Here is a 21360-nt window from a genome sequence, read left to right as displayed (position 1 = left end):
GGGGGTACGGGGGGGCACTGGACGGTAGACTACTTGTATTTATTTTTATTCTGTTCGTAGTGAATGTGACAATGACAATGTTTTATGTTTTTATGAATATTACTTTTAATATTTTCTAAATCATTTTAGTGTCTATATATTAACTTATTGTGTGTATTTGGAGCAATGGAAGGACTTGCAAGTTTCCTCAGAATCTATAAAGTACCCTTGTCTGTCTATCTCTGTCTCTCTACTTGACGGGGCTGTCCCTTATCCCCTTTGGTTTTACTATTGCAGTTTAGCTGTTGTCTATTACTTTAAGGTCTATTGCTTTAAGGGATTACTTGTAAGGGGATTGAACACAAACTGTCATTGTGTGCTGATGATTTGTTTTTAAATGTTTCTGATGGGTCAGCCCATAAAGACGACTGTTGTTGTGAATTTGGGCTATACAAATAAAATTGAATTGACCCTTGGTTTTCATCATTGTAGAGAAATTCAGTTCCCTATCAGGATACAAATTAAATTTATGGAAAAGCGATTGTTTCCCAATTAATTCTGCTGCTTGTGCTCTCAGACAACTGTACTTGCCCTTTAAATTCACCCCAGTAGGATTCAGCTCTTTTTCCAAATCAAAATTATGTACACAACATTTAAATGCAATTTCATTTTTTTTTATTCAAAACACTTGGCTTCTTGACATTGACGTTGTCTAACAATGTATCATTAAGGAAGCTATTCAACGTTTTCGGCTAGATAATGATTATTAAAACAAAATAATTAATGCAACCGCTGCAGAGGGCCCTGTGTTGTTCTTCACCTGGGGCCCCCAAACTTCAAAGTCTGCGACTATACATAGGGCACATTTTTTTGAAAACCAGACTCTCTGAAATTTACCTGGCTGTGGGAGACGAATTTAGGAAGTTTTAGGTCTGGTTATTTTGTTGTTGTATCGGCTGTTTTTAAGGTAAATTTGCCAACTTGTCCACTTATTGCAATATTTTGTTTTCCCGACCCCTCACTTCCTTTGACTAGAGTGCAAAAAGATAGCATTCACATCTCTGTTAGTAAGACTTTGGCTTTTATTACTTTGAAAATCTATGAAATCCCTATCTATTACACAATGGCTAAATGACGTGAAGTTTTTTAGAGATTGAATACACATTAAGAGGATGCACACAAACATTTTACAACAAGTAGAAATGTTTTATTGAGTACTTTTCATATTTAGAATCCCTCTTGTGGCCAGAACAGCATGGCCGGGGCCTCCGCTGTTCTGGCCACAAGAGGGATCCACCTGGGGCGGAAACCGGTGGCCCAACGCCCGGGCAAGATATCTCTGGGCTCACGCACCACGATATCCAACTCAGCGGCTTCAGGGGATTCCATACCAAAACCGAATCTTCACTTTGGGTTGCTGCCTGCCAGGAAACATCTCTCTGGAGCTCCTATCTGCCCACCTGACCCTGCTGGAGCGCAGGCTACTGCTGCCTGTCACCCAGCCTCTGTCATGGGGGGGCTCAGAGGAGAGACCTACTGGGATACCCAGACCTGCGCTGCAGCCAGTGCTCATCATGGGAGACTCTCTTGTCCGGCAAGACAAGTTTTTTGTAGCATCTGGCGAGTTGCCAGGTGCTACACACCGTTGTCAGTGACATCAATAACTCTCCCCACCAACTTACTGTCAAACACCCTTCTGCCGAAACATTCATTTGACATGCAGGCACCAACAACCTCAAACTGCAGCAATCATCCAACAGTTGAACATAAACTGCGTCACATCTGCACCACTACCTGCACTCCGTTATGAAGACATCATGTTCTCACGCATCCACCGGCTTTACATTTGGTCAAAAACATACTGCCATTCCATGAGTATTCCAAACATTGATAACTTGTTTACAATAGGCCATACCTCTTCAAAGCATACGGTTTACACCCTAACAATACCAGTTCCCGTCTTCTCAGCATTAAAATTGATCTCACCCTCCGTCCTTTGAAAACCAATTCCAGCTGACGATTGAACCTGGACACCTTCACCCCGGACAGATCCATTTGATTCATATAATCTCATGTCAGATTCACTAAACACAAATGATTAAACCATGTCATGCTTGTATCACATTTTACCAACAACAATGAAGATAGCTATTTTAAATGTCAGATCACTTTAAAAATGTATTTTATAATCAATAATCTCAAATTCCTTTTTAAAACAACTGATATTTCAATAGACAAAGATTTCAATAAGTCTTCAATGCCATCCTCTAATGCTGCATGTGAGTACTTTGCAGACCACTTCATGGTTTGAGTCGAATAAAATTAGATCTAACCTTTCATTCGTGCCACTCTTGTTTTAACAAATCACCAACATTGTTTTTACTCAAGGAAAAACTGAGATGCTTGGTTGAGTTTTATCCTAAGTTAACACCACAACCTGCCTTTTAGATCCCATTCCCACTTCACTTCTTAAAACATTTTATGGATTCTCTGAGTAAGAGCTCTTAAATATAGTAAACTGCTCCCTCCAGATGGGTGTCTTCCCCTCTGACTGTTAAACAGCAGTGGTGAGGCCCCTTCTGAAGAAGTATAATTTAGATTCAGGTATTCTGGTTAACTAATGACCAACTTTAAGTAAGATTTTAGAAAAAGTGTCATTTTTCAACTACTGTCAAAAGAACAGGCGGACAGCTGGATCCAAATGCAGCAGGTTTATGAGCTCAGCTAAAAGTCCACAAAGGTAAATTGGGGTCAGGGAGGAGTCAAGAACAGGCATGAGATCATCAGAGGAGAGACAGGATGGGTCAGGCAAACCCAATCAAAATCAGAGTCAGGGAACAGAAGATCAGGTCCAAATACACTGCTCAGTAATGAAGGCAGAGTGGCAAAAACAATACTTTGCACTAAGCTTAACTCAGTACAGTGCTTAAATATGATGTGGCTGATTGAGTGAATGAGAGTCAGGTGCATGGCATCCAGGAAGTGTACGCTGGGGTTGCTGGGGGCTGTAATGTGGAACTCAGGGACGATTACTGCTGGTGACCAGAGGGGGAGAAAAAGCTCTTATTTCTGACAACTACATGAGTTTTTAAATAACCATACAATTTTATCAGTCTGGTTTTAGGATGAACCACAGTACAGAGACGGCTCTTTTAAAGATTGTTAATGATTTTAGAGTTAACACTCACAGAAACGTTGTGTTTTGGTACTGCTGTATGTTTGTGTCACTTTTGATACAGTAGACCATCAGATCTTATTGGATGGATTCAGGAGGCCTCTCTGGAAATGCTACGTGGTTTAATTCCTACCTTACAGATCGACTCTTTCATGCAAGTATGGATATCTTTAAGAATCCATGAAATAAGTTGTGGGGTTTCCCAAAGGTCGATTTTGGGTCTAGTTCTTTTCAATTTATTTATGTTGCCTCTTGGGGATGTCAGGAGATACTGGCAGTTTTCTGCTAACTTGTAGACTGCAGTTATGAAGGATTCAGCTGACTCCCCTGGTTCTTGGCTTCTTCTGATGAAACGTGCTCTCTCATAAATTAAATTTTGTTTGCCTATAAAGTGTTTATGAAAGGCTTCTTTAACACACTTGTGCTTTTTGAGTTCATCCTCACTCAGCCAGAGCGTGCTCAGAATATCGTCTGCTTTATCGCCCATTGCGTACACTATGGAGTTAACTTGGTACCTTTCTTTTTCGGCATCCAGTCCTACCGCAACACGAAACCTTTCGAAATGGCGGATCCAATTGGGCCATGATGAGTAGTCAGCAAAGTCAAATTTTTCCAGTGGGTTGATTTAGAATAGAGAATGCATCATTTTACGTCACTTGACTCGACGTTGCGCACGAAAAACAGTTAGCTTATTACCTCGTAGTTAGCTTCTCTCGGCTAGCGGCAATAGCGTCTGGATTTCTTCTGCGCCGTCTTCCGATCTCTCCCTGAGACGGGTTTCTTGAATTCAGACACCATCTACTATTATGGCTGGGCATTCACGGCGTAACCAAGGATTCAGGAGGCCGCCGTAGCTGTTCAACTGAAGCTTTATTAACACTCTCTTAGCTCAATACATGCAGCTCACTCTCAGTCCGTCCTTCTATATCGTCCCCCTGGATGTCCACCACCATCACATCAGTTCCTACACAAATGCCCTCATTACAACAAGAACCAGGGGGCAGGAACTCATCACACCCATTTTAAAATCGCTGCATTGGCTACCTGTGGGTTTCAGGATTGATTTTAAAAATGTTGTAGAGGTTTTTAAATGTTTTCTTATCTGAAGGATCTTCTTTTAAATTATTAGCCCTCGGGTACTCTGAGGTCCTTCAACGTTTGTCAGGAACTGGTGGTGGAGGCCCCAAAATGCAGCAGACCAAGCTTGTTGACAGAAATAAAACATTTAATAAACAAACTGAAACAATGCAAAACTATGGGGAGAAACAAACCAGTGACAGAACAAAGCAGATGACCTGACAAGGATGAACAGAAACCAAGACACTTGAATAGGCTGAGGGCAATTAACTGAACTGAAGACAGCTGTGGATCATGAACCTGAAAGTGGAGTGACTGACAGGAAGGAAACCAAAAACATGACAAAGAAGAAAAGCAAACCACTGAATGGACCCTGTTGTTAATTTCTGTTTTTTGTTTGTTTTTAGATGAAAAGTGCTTTGAGCTGCAATGCATGAAAAAAGCTTTTTTATAAATGAAGTTTGATTGGTAAAATATTTTAAAAGAAAAAACATTGGTTTGGCTCTGACCACCACTGTTCAAAAAAAGGATATTTTGAGCTGAAAAATTTACAAATAGAATAGCTTCCTCCAACAAGCACGAAACAGCTGAAATTTAAGCGGGAAATGGTCAAATTCTCACAGTCTCCATCAACACCAAAGTTCTGTTAGAAATAGAGAGAACTATAGGAACCCACTGAATCCTTGAAAAAGCACTGAGACATCTTCATATTCTGTTTGAACACCAGGAGGTCTATTGGTAGTGTGTTGTTTTGACTGCAATCTCTCCCTACAGAGTGTTCGACCTGCTGCCATGTTAGTGGAACGATCCAAGGACTTTGGGCAGACCTGGAAAATATTTCGTTTTTTTGCAGAAGATTGCGCACTTCATTTTCCTTCAGTTTTGAGTAGACCAGCTGCCAGCATTGATGATATTATCTGTGACAGCAGATTCTCTGGGCCAGAACCATCTACTGGAGGAGAGGTACTACAATTCATAAATCGCTACATCCAAGCACATCTGATCCCTTTTATTGTTACAACATTTCTGACCTCAAGCAAATAAACTGAATTGCCAAAGGTTTAGAGGAAAGGGGATAAAGGTGTGGAGGTTTGTGTTTTAATTAATTCCATGTGGTAGTGTATTTTAGGTTCTTAAGCAACCACAGATTTTGTGTCAAACATATTTATGTCACCAGGTGGTGCTCCAAGCTCTGGATCCTATGTTTGAAATAGAAGACCCTTATGCAGCTAAAATTAAGGGTAAATGTGCAGATTTCTGGTGACAAAGATAAAGCTTCAAAAGCGTTGAAACTATCTTTGACTTTTCTGCAGATCTGATCTCCGTGACAAACATTCGCCTGAACTTCACCCGCCTCCCTTCACTTGAGGACACATTATCAGCTCGCAGCCAAAGAAGCCCTGTGGATAAAAATTACTATGCTCTTTTCAACATGGTGATTCAAGGAAGCTGCTTCTGTAACGGGCACGGCAGCCAGTGTGTATCCGTGGCTGGGGGACAGCCTGGTATGGTACGAACTAAAGCTCCTTTGTAGACCCCTCAGTTTATGATTTCAAACACAAACTCAACATCACCACACTGAAATCAATATAAAATACCGGACTTAGCAGCTTTTACCATCCGTACCAACGCTGATATGGACTGATTTTGGAAATGCACCGGATTACTCCAAGGGTCCCACTCTAGGACTGGAGATCAAATAATCCCCCCCACCCTCCCCCAGCAGGCAGGTTTTACTACCCGACATGTGTAAATCAAGTGATGGCATCCAAAGGCTGTGTGTTCATCCTTACACAAAGTTAAGACACCAGCCGATCCTGGTACAAATGACCGTTATCACCACATCTCTTACAGATGCAGGTTTCAGCACTTAGTTTACACAATGTTCATGTCTTTAAAAAAGCATGTGAATGCATAATCACAAAGTATCATAAAATACGCAATCATGCCACATTTCAAAGACCCATTCAAAAGAATGGCTCTCTTTATATTTATTTACTATTAAGAATCCAGCCTGGATTTTATTCATTTTATCCTGAAAATAAATCAGAGGGAGGATTGATGGGCTGAGATCTGGATGAGAATAATTCAAGTTTAGATTTCCCACAATATTGAGTTTGAATTATCATTTGACATCCGTGGACAAGATGTCTGATAAGGATATTTTGTTAATATTCCTCGCTCCAGTTTGAACTCATGAAATGGGTGGTACCCCCCCCGAAAGATGGTGCTTCAAAATTGTCTGACTTCCTCGGGGGAAATGAGCAGGAAAAAAACTAAAATTTCATTAGGAATTCTTCTTTAGTGTGCAAAGGGTAAAATGTTATATATATGTTAACTCTGAAAGGCTCAAGAAAAGTATAATATAGATTCTTTAACTTTCAGATCAACAAACCACTGTCCACACAAAAAGCCAAATGTCTCTTCTTTTTGTCCTTTTTCAAGCGCATGTTTGAAACATGCACCAATTGGGAACAGAATGGTCAGGAGGCAACCTACAGTGCAGCACCATGGAAGCCATCTAATGAAAAGTAGGCCTCCATCTTAACAAGCGGTCCTGTTTGTGGGTGGTTGGTTCTTCCAAACCCACCCAATTACTAATCAAAATCAATCTCTTATTCAAATAAACAAAAACATTCACATGCATTTTACTTAACAAATTTAACATAAAAAAACAAAAATATGTATCTAATTTAACAACTATTTCTAAAAAAGAAATGCGTAAATAATAAAACATTTCAAGTTTAAAACAGGCCGGTCAAAGGAAACCAAAACGATAGGTAAGCATACTGAACTTCCTGGATACAGGAAGGATCCTAGTCAAGATATGGAACAATCTAAAACAATCTGTTAAGAAAACCAAATAAGACATCACCTTTCAAAAACTTCTTAAAAAAGAACTGCTTTAAACATACAATATATGAACCATGTTCCAAGTGCTAGTGTTTGAATTATATGTAGTTGCAGTGAATCTAGGAAAAAGAAAATGTTTTACATTTATTTTGTCACACAGAAATCCTGTTCTGTTCTAAAACAGAAAAGAAGCTAAAAGTGCATGAAATAAACAAATCTGTGAGTCATTATTTAAACTAGAAACATTTTGACCAACTGAACCATTTGATGCAGAGAATGTATCAATGTATTAAATGTAAATTGATCTGAAACATTAACACAGCAACACCAATATATTTAACATTACTCTGAAGAAGTAGGCAAAAGTCATTGTTCTGATTTTTTTTCTAAATAATGGATTGTTTATCAATGATTTCATAAAGTGCAGCTGTTTTCCTGCATTACCTGCTGTCTTTCTGTCTGTCTGACACCAACTAAACCACAAGCAGACAAAGAGACATTGATGTAAAATAAAGACACGTCATCAAATATTGCTGAAATGTTGCTCACAAATCTGTCTAAAACAGTGATAGTGAGCACTTCTCCTTTGCCAAGACAATCCATCCCACCTCCCAGGTGTGCCATATCAAGATGCTGATTAGACAGCATGATTATTGCACAGGTGTGCCTTAGACTATTTCAACAAATTTAAGGGGTTGGAGCTGAAAAAATATTAATTTGAAAATGTAGCCCTCTGGAAGGACCACCCTGATATATATATATATGTATATATATATATATATATATATATATATATATATATATATATATATATATATATATGTATATATATATATATATATATATATATATATATATATATATATATATATATATATATATATATATATATAACTTGCCCCTTTCACCCTTTCGTGGGTGGTTTCTCACTCAAGCTCGGGTCCTCTACCAGAGGCCTGGGAACTTGAGGGTCCTGCGCAGTAGCTTAGCTGTTCCTAGTACTGCGCTTTTCTGGACTGAGAGGTCTGAGGTCTTTCCAGGTATCTGTTGTAGCCACTCCTCCAGCTTGGGGGTTACTGCCCCAAGTGCTCCAATTACAACAGGCACCACTGTCACCTTCACTTTCCAGGCTTTCTCCAGTTCTTCTCTGAGTCCCTGGTATTTCTCCAGTTTCTCATGTTCCTTCTTCCTGATGTTCCCATCGCTTGGCACTGCCATATCCACCACAACGGCTTTCCTCTGTTCTTTATCCACCACTACAATGTCTGGTTGGTTCTCCATTACCATCCTATCAGTCTGGATCTGGAAGTCCCACAGGATCTTTGCCCTCTCATTCTCTACCACCTTCGGGGGTGTTTCCCATTTTGACCTTGGGGTTTCCAGTCCAAATTCTGCATATATATATGTGTGTGTGTGTGTGTATATATATATATATATATATATATATATATATATATATATATATATATATATATATATATATATATATATATATATATATATATATATATATATACACACACACATATGAATAATATAAAGGAACATGAGAAACTGGAGAAATACCAGGGACTCAGAGAAGAACTGGAGAAAGCCTGGAAAGTGAAGGTGACAGTGGTGCCTGTGGTAATTGGGGCACTCGGGGCAGTAACCCCCAAGCTGGAGGAGTGCCTACAACAGATACCTGGAAAGACCTCAGACCTCTCAGTCCAGAAAAGAACAGGAACAGCTAAGATACTGCAGGACCCTCAAGCTCCCAGGCCTCTGGTGGAGGACCCCAGCTTGGAGGAGAAACCGCATTTTTTGATAAAAACACCCGTGGTCTGCATCTCTTCCTTTGGCCATCTTATGATTCCTGCAGGGTATCTGATAACTGGCAGTGCGTAGCTGTTTATTGCCCGGGTCTTATTTTTGCCATTGAGCTGGCTTCTCAGGACTTGCCTCACTCGTTGGAAGTATTTAGCTGTTGCAGCTTTCCTTGTTGCCTGCTCCAGGTTGTCATTTGCCTGCGGAATTCCAAGGTACTGATTTGATTTGATTTATTTAAGTGTCATGCACTAATGTGCCCAGCCCACACAGGCTTACAGTGAGGCCAAAAGGTATTTGATCACCCAGTGATTTAGCAAGTTCTCCCACTTAGAAAACATGGAGGGGTCTAAATTTTCATCATCGAGGTGCATTTCCACAGTGAGAGACAGATCTGAAGAAACATTCAGAAATCACGTTGTACGATTTTTTTAAACAATTTATTTGTATATTACTGTGACAAATAAGTATTTGATCACTTGATTATCAGATAGATCTCTGACCAGCAAAGACCTGCTGTTCTGCTTTAAATAGTCCAACTCCACTCTGCTCATGATTCTAAATTAGTGGCACATGTTTCAGGTTGTTAGCTTGCATAAAGGCACCTGTGCCCCCCCCACAATCAGTCAGAAGTCTGACTACCAACATTGTAGGCAGCCAGAGGGCAGCAGGTGGAAAAGGTCTGAGCCAGGATGTGAACTGTCATGATGATGTTCTGGGCCCTAATGATGCAGCGTGCCAGTCAGGGTGGGGAAAGGGAACCCAATGATCTTCTGAGCTGTCTCTATGACTCTGCAGTCTCTTCTTATCCGTGACGGTACAGCTGCCAAACCAAACTGTTCTGCAGTATGTGAGGAGGCATTGGATGGATGATGGTAGAAGTTCAGCAGCTGGTTGGTGCTGATGTTGTTCTTCCTGAGAAAGTGCAGACACTGCTGAGCCTATTTGATGATGGCAGTGGTGTTGGCTGTCCAGGAGAGGTCGGCAGAGATGATGATGCCCAGGAATTTAAGAGTAACCAACCAGAGCTGCTGCTGGTAGTGTAAACTGCCTCCCACTCTTATAGATATTTTGCATGACGAAACGCCACAGGTTCTCAACAGGGTTACGGTCAGGGGAGGATGAGGGCAACACCATCAGTTTATCTCTTCTTGCATGAAAATTTTGATCTGCTTTATAATTTGGAATATTCCTCTTTAGCAGTTTTTCCTTTAATTGAGCTCAACTGGCAAAATAACCCCTGTGCTATTCTATGGGGTCAAGATGACCATTGATGTGTTCTCCCTACCATGACAAAGGTGGATAAAGGTGCAAAGATTTCATGTAATCCATGGACACCAGTGAAGATCACAAATCATTGAAGAAAAAAGGTTCAGAACACTGTCGTGGGTCTAGATGACCCAACTCCCAATGTTAACCCACCTAGGATAGCACAAGGGTTAATTATCACAGAGGCATGAGATGCAATATCATCCATGAGTTTCATTGAAAGACAAAGAATTTGATCTTTTTGATACTTATCATTAAAATTAGCATAATAATTTGGAATGCACTGTAGGATAAAACTCTTTAGCAAAGTAGGCAGAAGTCAAGCAAGTCACAAAAACAAAAACACAAAGTTAATAATTGGATATCAAATTTGAGTTTGTGCAAATAAAGACATCTTCTGCTTTCAGGTCAATGCCAGATGTGTCTGTCACCACAACACGGCTGGGGATAACTGTGAGAGGTGTCAGGAGTTTCATCAGGACACTCCCTGGAGTCCCGGAGGAAAAACCTCTGTTAATGTTTGCAGGAGTGTGTGGATTGACTTTATTCTTCAATTCTTAATCTTTCAGGAATTATTATAGTTCTTATGAGTATTCAAGAAAGAACTGCTGTTACCATGTATACGTCTAGAAAATACATATATTTTTGACGTCTCTTTTTTTCTAAAAGGATTAATGTGTTCACCAACCAGCAACAATTTTGGTGTTGGTATTTGGAAGATCTTCTAGTGAATCATCTGCTTTTTTTTCAAGCTGCATTAATGGCTTGAATGACTTATTGTTATCTTTTTCTCACAGAATGTAACTGTCATGGTCACTCAGATGCCTGTCGTTTTGATGCTGCTCGGTACCAGCTAACAGGCGGTGTGAGCGGTGGGGTATGTGACAACTGTCAGCATTATCGTACAGGGCCTCAATGCGAGCGCTGCCAAAACTTCATGTACCAGGATCCAGAAAAGACGCTGGTCGACCCGCATGGCTGCATCCGTATGCTTCTCTCACATGGAGTTTTTATGACTTTTTTAATGGAATTTCTTTTCAATATTATTTGGGTGATGGTGTTGAGAGTTAAAACAATAAATGATGTTGTTCAGATGAAAATTATAATAACCAATGATAATGGTTTTTCAGCTTGTGACTGTGACCCAGATGGCTCCTATGATGGCGGTCTTTGTGATGCATTGACTGGTCGGTGTTTCTGCAAAGAAAATGTGGAGGGTTGGCGCTGTGATCGCTGCAAAGAAGGCTTTTTCGGTCTGAGGAGGGAAAACCCATCTGGTTGTCATGGTGATGTAAAAAAAGCATACAGCATGGCATGTTTGCTTTAAGTCTTTCTTATAGATATTTCTTTATCATTTTTGATTAGAGTGTCGTTGTCATACTTTGGGAAGTGTGGCATCATGTGACCCTCGAACAGGAAGTTGTAAATGTGAAGCTTTGGCGAGTGGGCCCCACTGTGATCATTGTGTTGTAAGTGAAAGACTTATTCTATCTAAAGAAAAATAATAAAATCCCTTTTTATCTTGTAAATTAAACATTTTCATTTAAATGTAACCTAAAACAGGATTAGCTGCAGTCATGGGAATTCCTATTCACTTTGACTTTGACTAGGACATCTAAAAATGATCATTTTAACAAGATGTGAGATCTCTGCTTTTAGGTTTTTTTAATGTATTTTTCTGTCTAATAATACAGGGAGTGCAAAATTATTAGGCAAATTAGTGTTTTGACCACATCTTCTTCATGCATGTTGTCTAACTCCAAGCTGTATAGGCTCGAAAGCCTACTACCAATAAAACATTTTAGGTGATGTGCATCTCTGTAATGAGAAGGGGTGTGGTTTAATGACATCAACACCCTATCAGGTGTGCATAATTATTAGGCAACTTCTTTTCCTTTGGTAAAATGGGTCAAAAGAAGGACTTGACAGGCTCCGAAAAGTTAAAAATAGTGAGATATCTTGCAGAGGGATGCAGCTCTCTTAAAATTGCCAAGCCTTTGAAGCGTGATCATCGAACAATCAAGTGTTTCATTCAAAATAGTCAACAGGGTCGCAAGAATCGTGTGGAAAAACCAAGGCGCAAAATAACTGCCGTGAACTGAGAAAAGTCAATCGTACAGCTGACAAGATGCCAATTGCCACCAGTTTTGCCATTATTCAGAGCTGCAACTTTACTGGAGTGCCCAAAAGCACAAGGTGTGCAATACTCAGAGACATGGCCAAGGTAAGAAAGGCTGAAAAACGACCACCACTGAACAAGACACACAAGCTGAAACGTCAGGACTGGGCAAAGAAATATCTCCAGACTGATTTTTTTCTAAGGTTTTATGGACTGATGAAATGAGAGTGAGTCTTGATGGGCCAGATGGATGGGCCCGTGGCTGGATCAGTAAAGGGCAGAGAGCTCCAGTCTGACTCGACTCAGACGCCAGCAAGGTGGAGGTTAAGTACTGGTTTGGGCTGGCATCATCAAAGATAAGCTTGTGGGGCCTTTTTCAGGTTGAGGATGGAGTCCATCAACCTGTGGTCGATCATGAAATGTGAGATTTACAAAGAGGGAAAACAGTACACCTCTCTGAACAGTGTCTGGGAGGCTGTGGTCGCTCCTGCACGCAATGTTGATGGTGAACATAACAAAACACTGACAGAATCCATGGATGGCAGGCTTTTGAGTGTCCTTGCAAAGAAAGGTGGCTATATTGGTCACTGATTTGTTTTTGTTTTGTTTGAATGTCAGAAATGTATATTTTATTGTGAATATTGAGATGTTATATTGGTTTCACTGGTGAAATAAATAGTTGAAATGGGTATATATTTGTTTTTTGTTAAGTTGCCTAATAAATATGCACAGTAATAGTCACCTGCACACACAGATATCCTGCTAAAATAGCTGAAACTAAAAACTACTTTCAACAATATTCAGCTTTGATATTAATGAGTTTTTGGGTTCATTGAGAAAATGGTTGTTGTACAATAATAAAAAATAATAAAATTAATCCTCAAAAATACAACTTGCCTAATAATTCTGCACTCCCTTGTAATTTCACTGAGACTTTGCTGGATGTATGTGCCACCTTGGTTTGATCCTGCAAATGTCATCTTTGCTCACATCTTGTCTGCTTGTGCTTAGACAGGTTTCTGGGGTTTGGGAAACTCCACAGTCCGGTGTTTGCCATGTGATTGTGACATTGGAGGAGCGCACAGCACCAGGTAGGACTAGATTTTGGGTTAATTTCCTCAGAGTGGAATAATCCTAAGAAATACAAGGCTGTTCAGATAGTGAAAACAGCTGTCAGTGATGAAGTAGGGATTTGAAGATGCACTGTTTTTCGTCTTATCCAGTATTGCTGTGCTAATGTGACTGTTTTTCTTTAGGTGTTCACCAGAGGATGGGCAGTGTCACTGCTTACCCAACATGATTGGTCGACGTTGCTCAGAGCCTGCCCATGAACACTTCCTACCTCCACTAAACTACTTTCTGTACGAGGCTGAGCTTGCTTCACCACTCCCTGAAATTAGGTTGTCTCCTCCTATGCCTCCTTCCTCCTCTGTGGTTAGTATTATGTAGTGCAAATGGCATCATAAGTCAATACTCAACCTGTTGACAGGGGTGATCTATTCCAGCATTAGAATTTTAACTTTTTAAAAATGTCAAGAGAATATTGGCATAATAGGCTTTGAAAGTCAAATGTGAGCACGTCGAAGACCCGAGTACTTTTTCCACCCGGCCCACTACATTCAATTTAATCATCGTCCACGGATGTCTTTCATGATACATGCGTGAAATGCATATCATAAATGTTTTTTTCGTTAATCAGTTGAGGTGTCCGTCGAATGTTTCGGCTGACCTGTTCTGACGTGAATTAGGCTTTGAGCTTTTCATAAATTGTCAAAACCGTTGAGACACAGTTCATGCGTAGGTCTCTTGCGACACGGTGTCCGGTGCCGCATGGCAGGCGAGTCGTGGAAAGCAGCCCCAGCCCTTCTTTTGGATCTCCCATCTCTGCTGGCGCCTAGCAGTTGAATGTCGTGTCACACTGTCACTGTACAACTTGCTCATATTGCATGGATGAAAACTGACATACAAGAATAGACGTGGAAAAATGGAGAACAGTTGTGGTTCTTTACATAAAAATTTCACAGATTTCTCACAAATGAACCATTTTAAAACTAGGAAAGAATTATGAAAAAACCACCCAAAGAATACGTAAATCTGCGGTTAATTAATTTCTTCACTTTGACGAACCGTGGCACACTGGGCAGAACTCATGTAACTTCAGCACCATGGTCAGCTCCTGCAATCGGATTCTCCTGGTTTGCACCAGTTTCCAAGTCAGCTGCAAGTTGGCAGGCGAGGTAGCCTGCTAGGCAAAGGAACGCCCTGTGAGATGTGTTTGGACATATGTGGAAAGGATTTGGAAGGCAACAAGTTTGCAAATGCATCTCTCAAAAATCACACACAACTGCATATTTTGTACATAATAATTGAGTATGAACTATGTAAACTATGCATGAACTGCGTACATCTTAACCGACCAAACCTTCATGTAAAGACGTGTCAGGTGAGACCCTCGATGGACATCTGTGTACATCAACAAATAACAAATGCAAAAAACACTTATGAATTAAGTTTATCATGCATTTGTCACACAAGACCGAAATTTTATCCGTGGAAAAATGGGCAGATCCTACATAGCGGCAGTATGAACACAGCCTTGACTTGACTGATTTATGTAATTTTCACGTGAAGAACCACAACTTTTCTTACTTTTTACACTTGTATTAATGTATGTCCAGTTTTAATATGAAAATATACAAAATACTGTGAATAATAATAACAAGGGATTAGATTTATCTGTGCTTTTCCAGGCGCTCAAGGTGCTTACAATGTGTCCATTAGTCATTCATCCTTGGTGATGGTAAGTACTGATGTAGCCACAGCTGACAGAGGTGTGGCTGCAAGTTCGTGCCTACGGTCCTTCTGAACATCACCGGGACATTCATACGCATTCACACACCAGTGGAGCCACACTGGAGGCAGGAGGGTGAAGTTGCTTGCCCAAGGACACAACAACAGCTGAGTGGGGAGAGTGGGGCTCAAACATCCAACCCTTTGAAGATTGGAGGCCTGCTCAACCGTCTTAGCAACTGAGCGGCAGTGTGACATGGCCTAAATTAAATGTAAACACCAATCAATCCCTGAAGTTACCCGTTGGTGGGTTTAGTGTCAGGAAAATGTATTTAAAAAATATATATGATTGATTTAATGGTTTGTGTGCGTGTCAATGCTTATTTAAAGCCATTCAGCTGAGATTCTTTTTTTTTTTTTTTTAACTTTTTTTTTCCATTTTGCACTTTTAAATTACAATCAAATCAAAATTGGAAAACATAATCAATTAAAGAAATATAGTAGAATAAAAAATACAAAAACAAAGCAAACGAGCAAAGTTGAACAGGTGGGGTAAAACAAAAGTTAGTTTTGAGTTTGAAGATCTGAGCGGGGTGCATATTGCCTCCATTTCCTCCAGTGGAGTTGAAATTTATCAGCTTTCAAGCGTAAGTGAAATGTCATTTTTTCCATAGAACAGATCTCTTCCATAATGTCTGTCCATTGATCCAGTCTTGGTGGTTCACTTTTAAGCCAATTTCTTGTTATGGCTTTTTTGCAGGCCATGATCATGACTTTCAAAAGGTACTCGTCCCCTGTTTGAATCACTCCTGTTGGGAACAGTCCTAGGTATAGTATCCGTGGGTCAGCGGGTATTTCATACCCTAGTATTTGCTGCAAAGCTTTAATGATGCTTTGCCAGAAGGGAACAACTTTACTGCATGACCAGAAGATGTGTGAGTGATTGGCGTTCACGCCTCCACAGAGCCTCCAGCATTGTTGTGGGGTCCTCAGCTGTTTGCTTTTTAGGTGAGGACTGATAAAGAACCTTGTTATATTTTTCCACCCGAATTCTCTCCATTGTCTGGAACTTGTTGAATTGTGTTGTAGCTGACAAATTGAATACCAGTCATCCTCTGATAAGTTAACCTGCACTTCTAACTCCCACTTCTGTTTTAAGTACAATGAATCAAAACCATTACATTTCAACAGACATTTATACAGTTTGGAAAGCATCTTTGAAGGCAGTTTCTTATAAGCTCCTGACACCATTTCTATCACATCACTGCCTTCCTGTGTATTTGAGCGTTTTACCTCTTTACTGTAAAAGTTTCTTAGTTGAAAATACCTAAATAAGTCTGTGTTTTCCAGTTCGAACTCTTCTTTGAGCTTTTCAAATGTTTTGAAAATGTTCCCCTCTGTTAATGTGCATATTGCAGTCAATCCTCTAACTCTCCATTTCTTAAATGTATTGTCTAGCTGTCCGGCTTTGAATCCCATAGAGTGTGAAGGCCATATAAGTATTTTGTGGTTGTTACCCAATTTATATTTATTAACCACCTCCCACCAGGTTTTAATTACAAACTCCACTATGGGGTTCTGTTCTGTAGTTACTACTTGTATTTTTTCCCCCAGTCTTGCCTGGGGCGGGCAAGAGCCATAGTCAAGCTCAATTTGTTTCCATTTAGAATAGTAATCTGCTGAACACCAATATATTATGCTTCTTAACTGGGCTGCCAGATAATATTCTTGGAGACTTGGTAACGCTAGTCCCGCCTTTGCTTTTTCTAACTGAAGTGTTTTCAGCCTTACCCTAGGCTTTTCCCCATTCCAAATAAATCTAATTAATTGTTTGTTCCATTTAACAAATTGTTCATCTGGGATATGTACCGGTAATGCGAGAAATAAATACAGCAGTCTGGGCAGCACATTCATTTTTACAACCTCTATTCTTGAGCTGAGATCCATGGTTAAGGTGGTCCATTTTGTTAAGTCCCTTCTTATTGTATCACTGATTCTACTGTAATTAATGTCTTTCAATGTGTTTAGTTTTGTTGTCAAGTAGACTCCTAAGTATTTTATATTTTCAGAGTCCCATTGCAGTTTAAATTTTTGTCTGAGTGGTTCAGCTGGTTTGTAGTTTATGGCTAGTATTTGAGTCTTGGAGATATTTAACTTATATCCTGATTTACATCCGTAATCTTTTAAGATGTCCAACAGTTTTGGAAATGCGGTATCTGGATTCTGTAAATATACAATAATGTCATCTGCAAAAAGCCCTATTTTTTGTTCTTGCTTTGCTATTGTCACCCCTTTTAGATCTTCACTCTGTCTTATATACTGAGCCAAAGGTTCAATAAATAAAGCAAAGAGGGATGGGCTCAAACAGCATCCCTGTCTCGTTCCTCCAAACAGTTCAAAGCTATCTGTTAAATTTCCATTGATTTTAATTCTACCCACTGGCTTATGGTACAGAGCTTGTAAATACATGATACATGTATTGTTAAAGCCCATTCTCCTCAGGACTGCAAAGAGGAAGTCCCAGCAGACCCTGTCGAAGGCCTTCTCAGCATCTAGGCTTATTAAAGCTGCTGGGATGTTGAGTTTATTGACCTCGTTTATTACATGGATAGTGCGTTGAATATTGTCTTGTGTCTGTCTTCCCTTTATGAATCCAGTCTGGTCCTCGTCAATCAGTTCAGGGAGGAATTGTTCAAGTCTTTTACTAATTATTGATGTAAATATTTTATAATCAACATTTAAGATAGATATTGGGCGATAGCTCTCACAGTTCTCCTTATTTTTCCCTTCTTTTGGTAGAACAGAGATGATTGCTTCTTTCCATGATGGGGGGGTTTTGGCATTTTTCAGTGTCCAATTGAAGGATTCTAATAATATAGGAGCGAGATCCTCTTTGAATATTTTGTACCATTCATTTGGATAACCATCGCCTCCGGGGCTTTTATTACTTTTCAGTCTCCCTATAGCTTTGTCGAGTTCTTCTCTGGTAATAGGTGAGGTTAAAGTTTTATTTTGAATGGTTCCAATAGACGGTAGATCTAAGTTGGCCAGGAAGTCGGTGATTTCTTCTTCATCTACTGGTTCAGATTGGCTATACAGGGTTTTGTAATAGTCAAGAAACGTTTTTTGAATTTTGTCTCGTTCATAATGTATGATATTGGTGTATGGGTCTCTGATTTTCTGAATTTGATTTCTCATCTTCATTGATCTTAGGCGTTTTGCTAGTATTTTGGTTGCCTTGGGGCCTGATTCATAAAAGGTTTGCTTTGTGAACCTTAATTTCTTTTCAATTTCTCCTACTGTTAAGTCTGATAATTTGTTTTTTATCTCTTTAATATTTTTTGCCAGCTCTTCACTTTTGTCCCAATGTTGTTGCTTCTCGAGGCTCCTGAGTGTCTGTTCTAATTTAGTTTGTGTTAACCGTTTTTTTTTATTTAAATGGGACATCCTTGATATAATGTTCCCCCTCATAACAGCTTTTACAGTATCCCAAATTATTGTTGGTTCTATTTGGTCATCCTTATTGATCAATATACACTCCTTAATTTCCGTTTTAATCTCTTGCACTACGTTTTCATTATTAAGGATGCCAACATTCATTTTCCACAATGTTGTTCTTTGTTGGTTATCCAGATGCATAGTTAGGTATATGAAATTGTGGTCAGATATATCCGCTGTTCCTATATTACAGTTCAGGACTCTGTATCTGTCTATTTTATTCACTAAGAAAAAATCTATTCTTGAATGTACTTTCTGAGCTGCTGAGTAGTGAGTATAATCTTTCTCTGATGGGTGTAGTTCCCTCCACACGTCACACAGTTCGGTGTCTTTTATAAGAATGTTGAGATTTCTTGATTTAATGCTCTTATGCTTCTTAAGGCTTGTTGTGTCCTTTGAATGGTCTAGAACTGTGTTCCAATCTCCTCCCCAAATCAAAATTCCTTCACTTAGAGTAATTACTTTCTCAAATAATAATTTAAAGAATTTCTGATTCCCTTCTGGGGGGGCGTCCACATTGACTAGTGTAACCAGGTTATTATTGATCTTTCCTTTAACAATGACATATCTCCCGTCTTTGTCACTCTCTTGTTGAACTTTTTCGAAGTTGACCGAATTTGATATTAACGTAAGTACACCTCTCCTTCTGCTATTTTTGTAAGAGCTGAAAAAACAATTTTCGTACCCAAATTTACAAAATCTTTAATGCTCACTTTTTGGCAGATGTGTTTCTTGCATGAAGATCACCTGTGCTTTTTCCTTTTTCAGTTTTGTTAGCACTCTGCTTCTTTTTACAGGGTTGCCAAGACCGTTCACATTTACTGAGATTATTCTATAGTTACCCAGTCCACTCATTTATTTTGTTGATAATATTTGTGATCCCCACAATAGGACAAAACAAGGAAAGAAAAGGAAATAAAAAAGGAAAAAAAAAGTTTTAAACTTAAGAACAAAGAACCTTCGAACTGTACCAACCGGTACCCGTAACTTCCACACATTGGAGGGAGTGTCTTTCCCTCCTCGACCCCGCTGGGAGGTCCAGGGTTGTTCCTCCTGTTGGGAAGGGGCCCTAAGAGGGACTTTGAGAGCGACAAGATCGCTCCTGTCCACATTGTCCAGCGTATACGTCCTTACGTCTGCTTCCGGTGCCGCTCCTATATTCTAATGAATTGAAGAGGCCAGCCTTCTGACGATTCCGTGATCACTTTCCGTCGTTCCATCAGCTGAGATTCTACATGTCAGCTCTGGGTTTTTTTATGCAAGGACAGGACTGACAAAGCACGCACAAGTAATACACTCATTGATGCTCCCTAAATTGTTTAATCTTGGATAGCATTAAAGCAGTGGCTCAAAGCCTTGACTACATCGAACTAAGTAAAGCTGAAGTTTATTCATCATTTCTTTTCTACAGCAGAGTCCAAAAGTTCTACCTCCATGTGAGCAGTACTTCAAAGAGAGGGGCTTTGACTTCAGTTTTTCCAGTGGACAGATAGTTTTGGTTCAGAGAGCTCGTCAACTTAGAAACCCACAAAAGAGGCAGATTCAGGTGAGGTCAGGTGTCACATTTGTATAACTGGTTTACAGCCAACCAGGTCAAGCACCTCTCTCTCTCTCTACAGAATATTATTCCTCTGGAGCCGGGCTACGCCTCTCAGATCATTCCACGCCAGCAGTTATCTGGTCAGACAGTAACGTGGACAGGCCTCGGATTGGTCAGAGTGTTGGAGGGAACAGGGCTCGCATTCACCGTTGACAACCTCTCTTCATCAATGAACTACCAGCTGGTACTCCACTATGAGCAAGAGGTGAGACGGTCTTCTGGTTTATAGGGTCATAGGGCTGGTTGAAGACCAACAATCTTCAGGTTTCACTTATTCTACCTTTTATTTGCTTTGGTGAGAAGTAGCAATTCTCAAATTTATCCAAAATCATTTACCTTGCAATAAACACCCTAGTAAATAAATGTTTGTTTGCTATGTGCTGAACCCTCCAACCAGCATGAAACCCAGAGGGCTGAAGATAAACAGTAAAAATTTTTTTTTGGTAAATAAGTAATAAAAAGGTAACATTGTTTTTTAAGCAAATTCAATGCTGGGCAAAGTGTTTCTTTTCCCCTTTAAAATCAGGGGTGCTTACTACGTTGATCGCAACCAAACAGTCGATTGCGAAAAATGTGATGACAGATTGCGTCCATTTAAAGATAAACAAAAAAACAAACAGTTTTAAAAAAAATTCTTGATCAAATCATCACCCCTCGGCATGTAATAGTCACTTGATTGACATGCAGAACAACTGAACAACTACTTTCTGTCCATTCATCCATTCATCCATCCATCTTCCTCCGCATATCCGGGACCGGGTCGCGGGGGCCGCAGTCTAATAAGAGATGCTCAGACTTCCCTCCCCCCAGCCAATTCCTCTAGCTCCTCTGGGGGGACCCCGAGACGTTCCCAGGCCAGCCCACAGACATAGTCTCTCCAACCCAATGGGACATGCCCGGAACACCTCTCCAGGGAAGCGTCCAGGAGTCTTCCGGACTAGATGCCAGAGCCACCTAAACTGGCTCCTCCTCGATGTGGAGGAGTAGCGGTTCTTCTCCAAGCTCTCCGCGGGTGACCGAGCTTCTCCCCCTATCTCTAAGGGAGCGCCCAGCCACCCTGCGGAGGAAGCTCATTTCAGCCGCTTGTATTTGGAACGAAGATCAACCGGTAAATTGAGAGCTTTGCTTTTTGGCTCAGCACTCTCTTAACTACAACGGACCGATACGGCGACTGCATAACTACGGACTCTGCTC

General features: G+C 40.2%; 1 protein-coding gene across 4 annotated transcripts in view; it reads left to right on the top strand.

Moving 5' to 3' along the window:
• Window positions 1-21360, top strand: part of lamb4 (laminin, beta 4) — a 119171-nt gene that overhangs the window by 29351 nt on the left and 68460 nt on the right. For 3 of the 4 annotated variants that reach the window (XM_078938339.1, XM_078938337.1, XM_078938336.1), the window contains exons 6-16: window positions 5006-5194; window positions 5409-5472; window positions 5545-5741; window positions 10567-10687; window positions 10957-11145; window positions 11290-11445; window positions 11525-11628; window positions 13290-13369; window positions 13535-13712; window positions 19978-20112; window positions 20186-20371. In XM_078938339.1, coding sequence (XP_078794465.1) covers window positions 5006-5194; window positions 5409-5472; window positions 5545-5741; window positions 10567-10687; window positions 10957-11145; window positions 11290-11445; window positions 11525-11628; window positions 13290-13369; window positions 13535-13712; window positions 19978-20112; window positions 20186-20371 — 1599 coding nt within the window. The remainder of the gene's footprint in view (window positions 1-5005; window positions 5195-5408; window positions 5473-5544; window positions 5742-10566; window positions 10688-10956; window positions 11146-11289; window positions 11446-11524; window positions 11629-13289; window positions 13370-13534; window positions 13713-19977; window positions 20113-20185; window positions 20372-21360) is intronic. The other variant, XM_078938338.1, reaches the window with a different exon arrangement.

The sequence above is a fragment of the Oryzias latipes genome, chromosome 20, assembly GCF_053564925.1.
Source record: "Oryzias latipes strain Hd-rR chromosome 20, Olatipes_Hd-rR_3.1".
Classification (NCBI taxonomy): domain Eukaryota; kingdom Metazoa; phylum Chordata; class Actinopteri; order Beloniformes; family Adrianichthyidae; genus Oryzias; species Oryzias latipes.
Note: the sequence above shows the minus strand (reverse complement) of the source record. Positions and strands in the feature narration are given on the sequence as shown.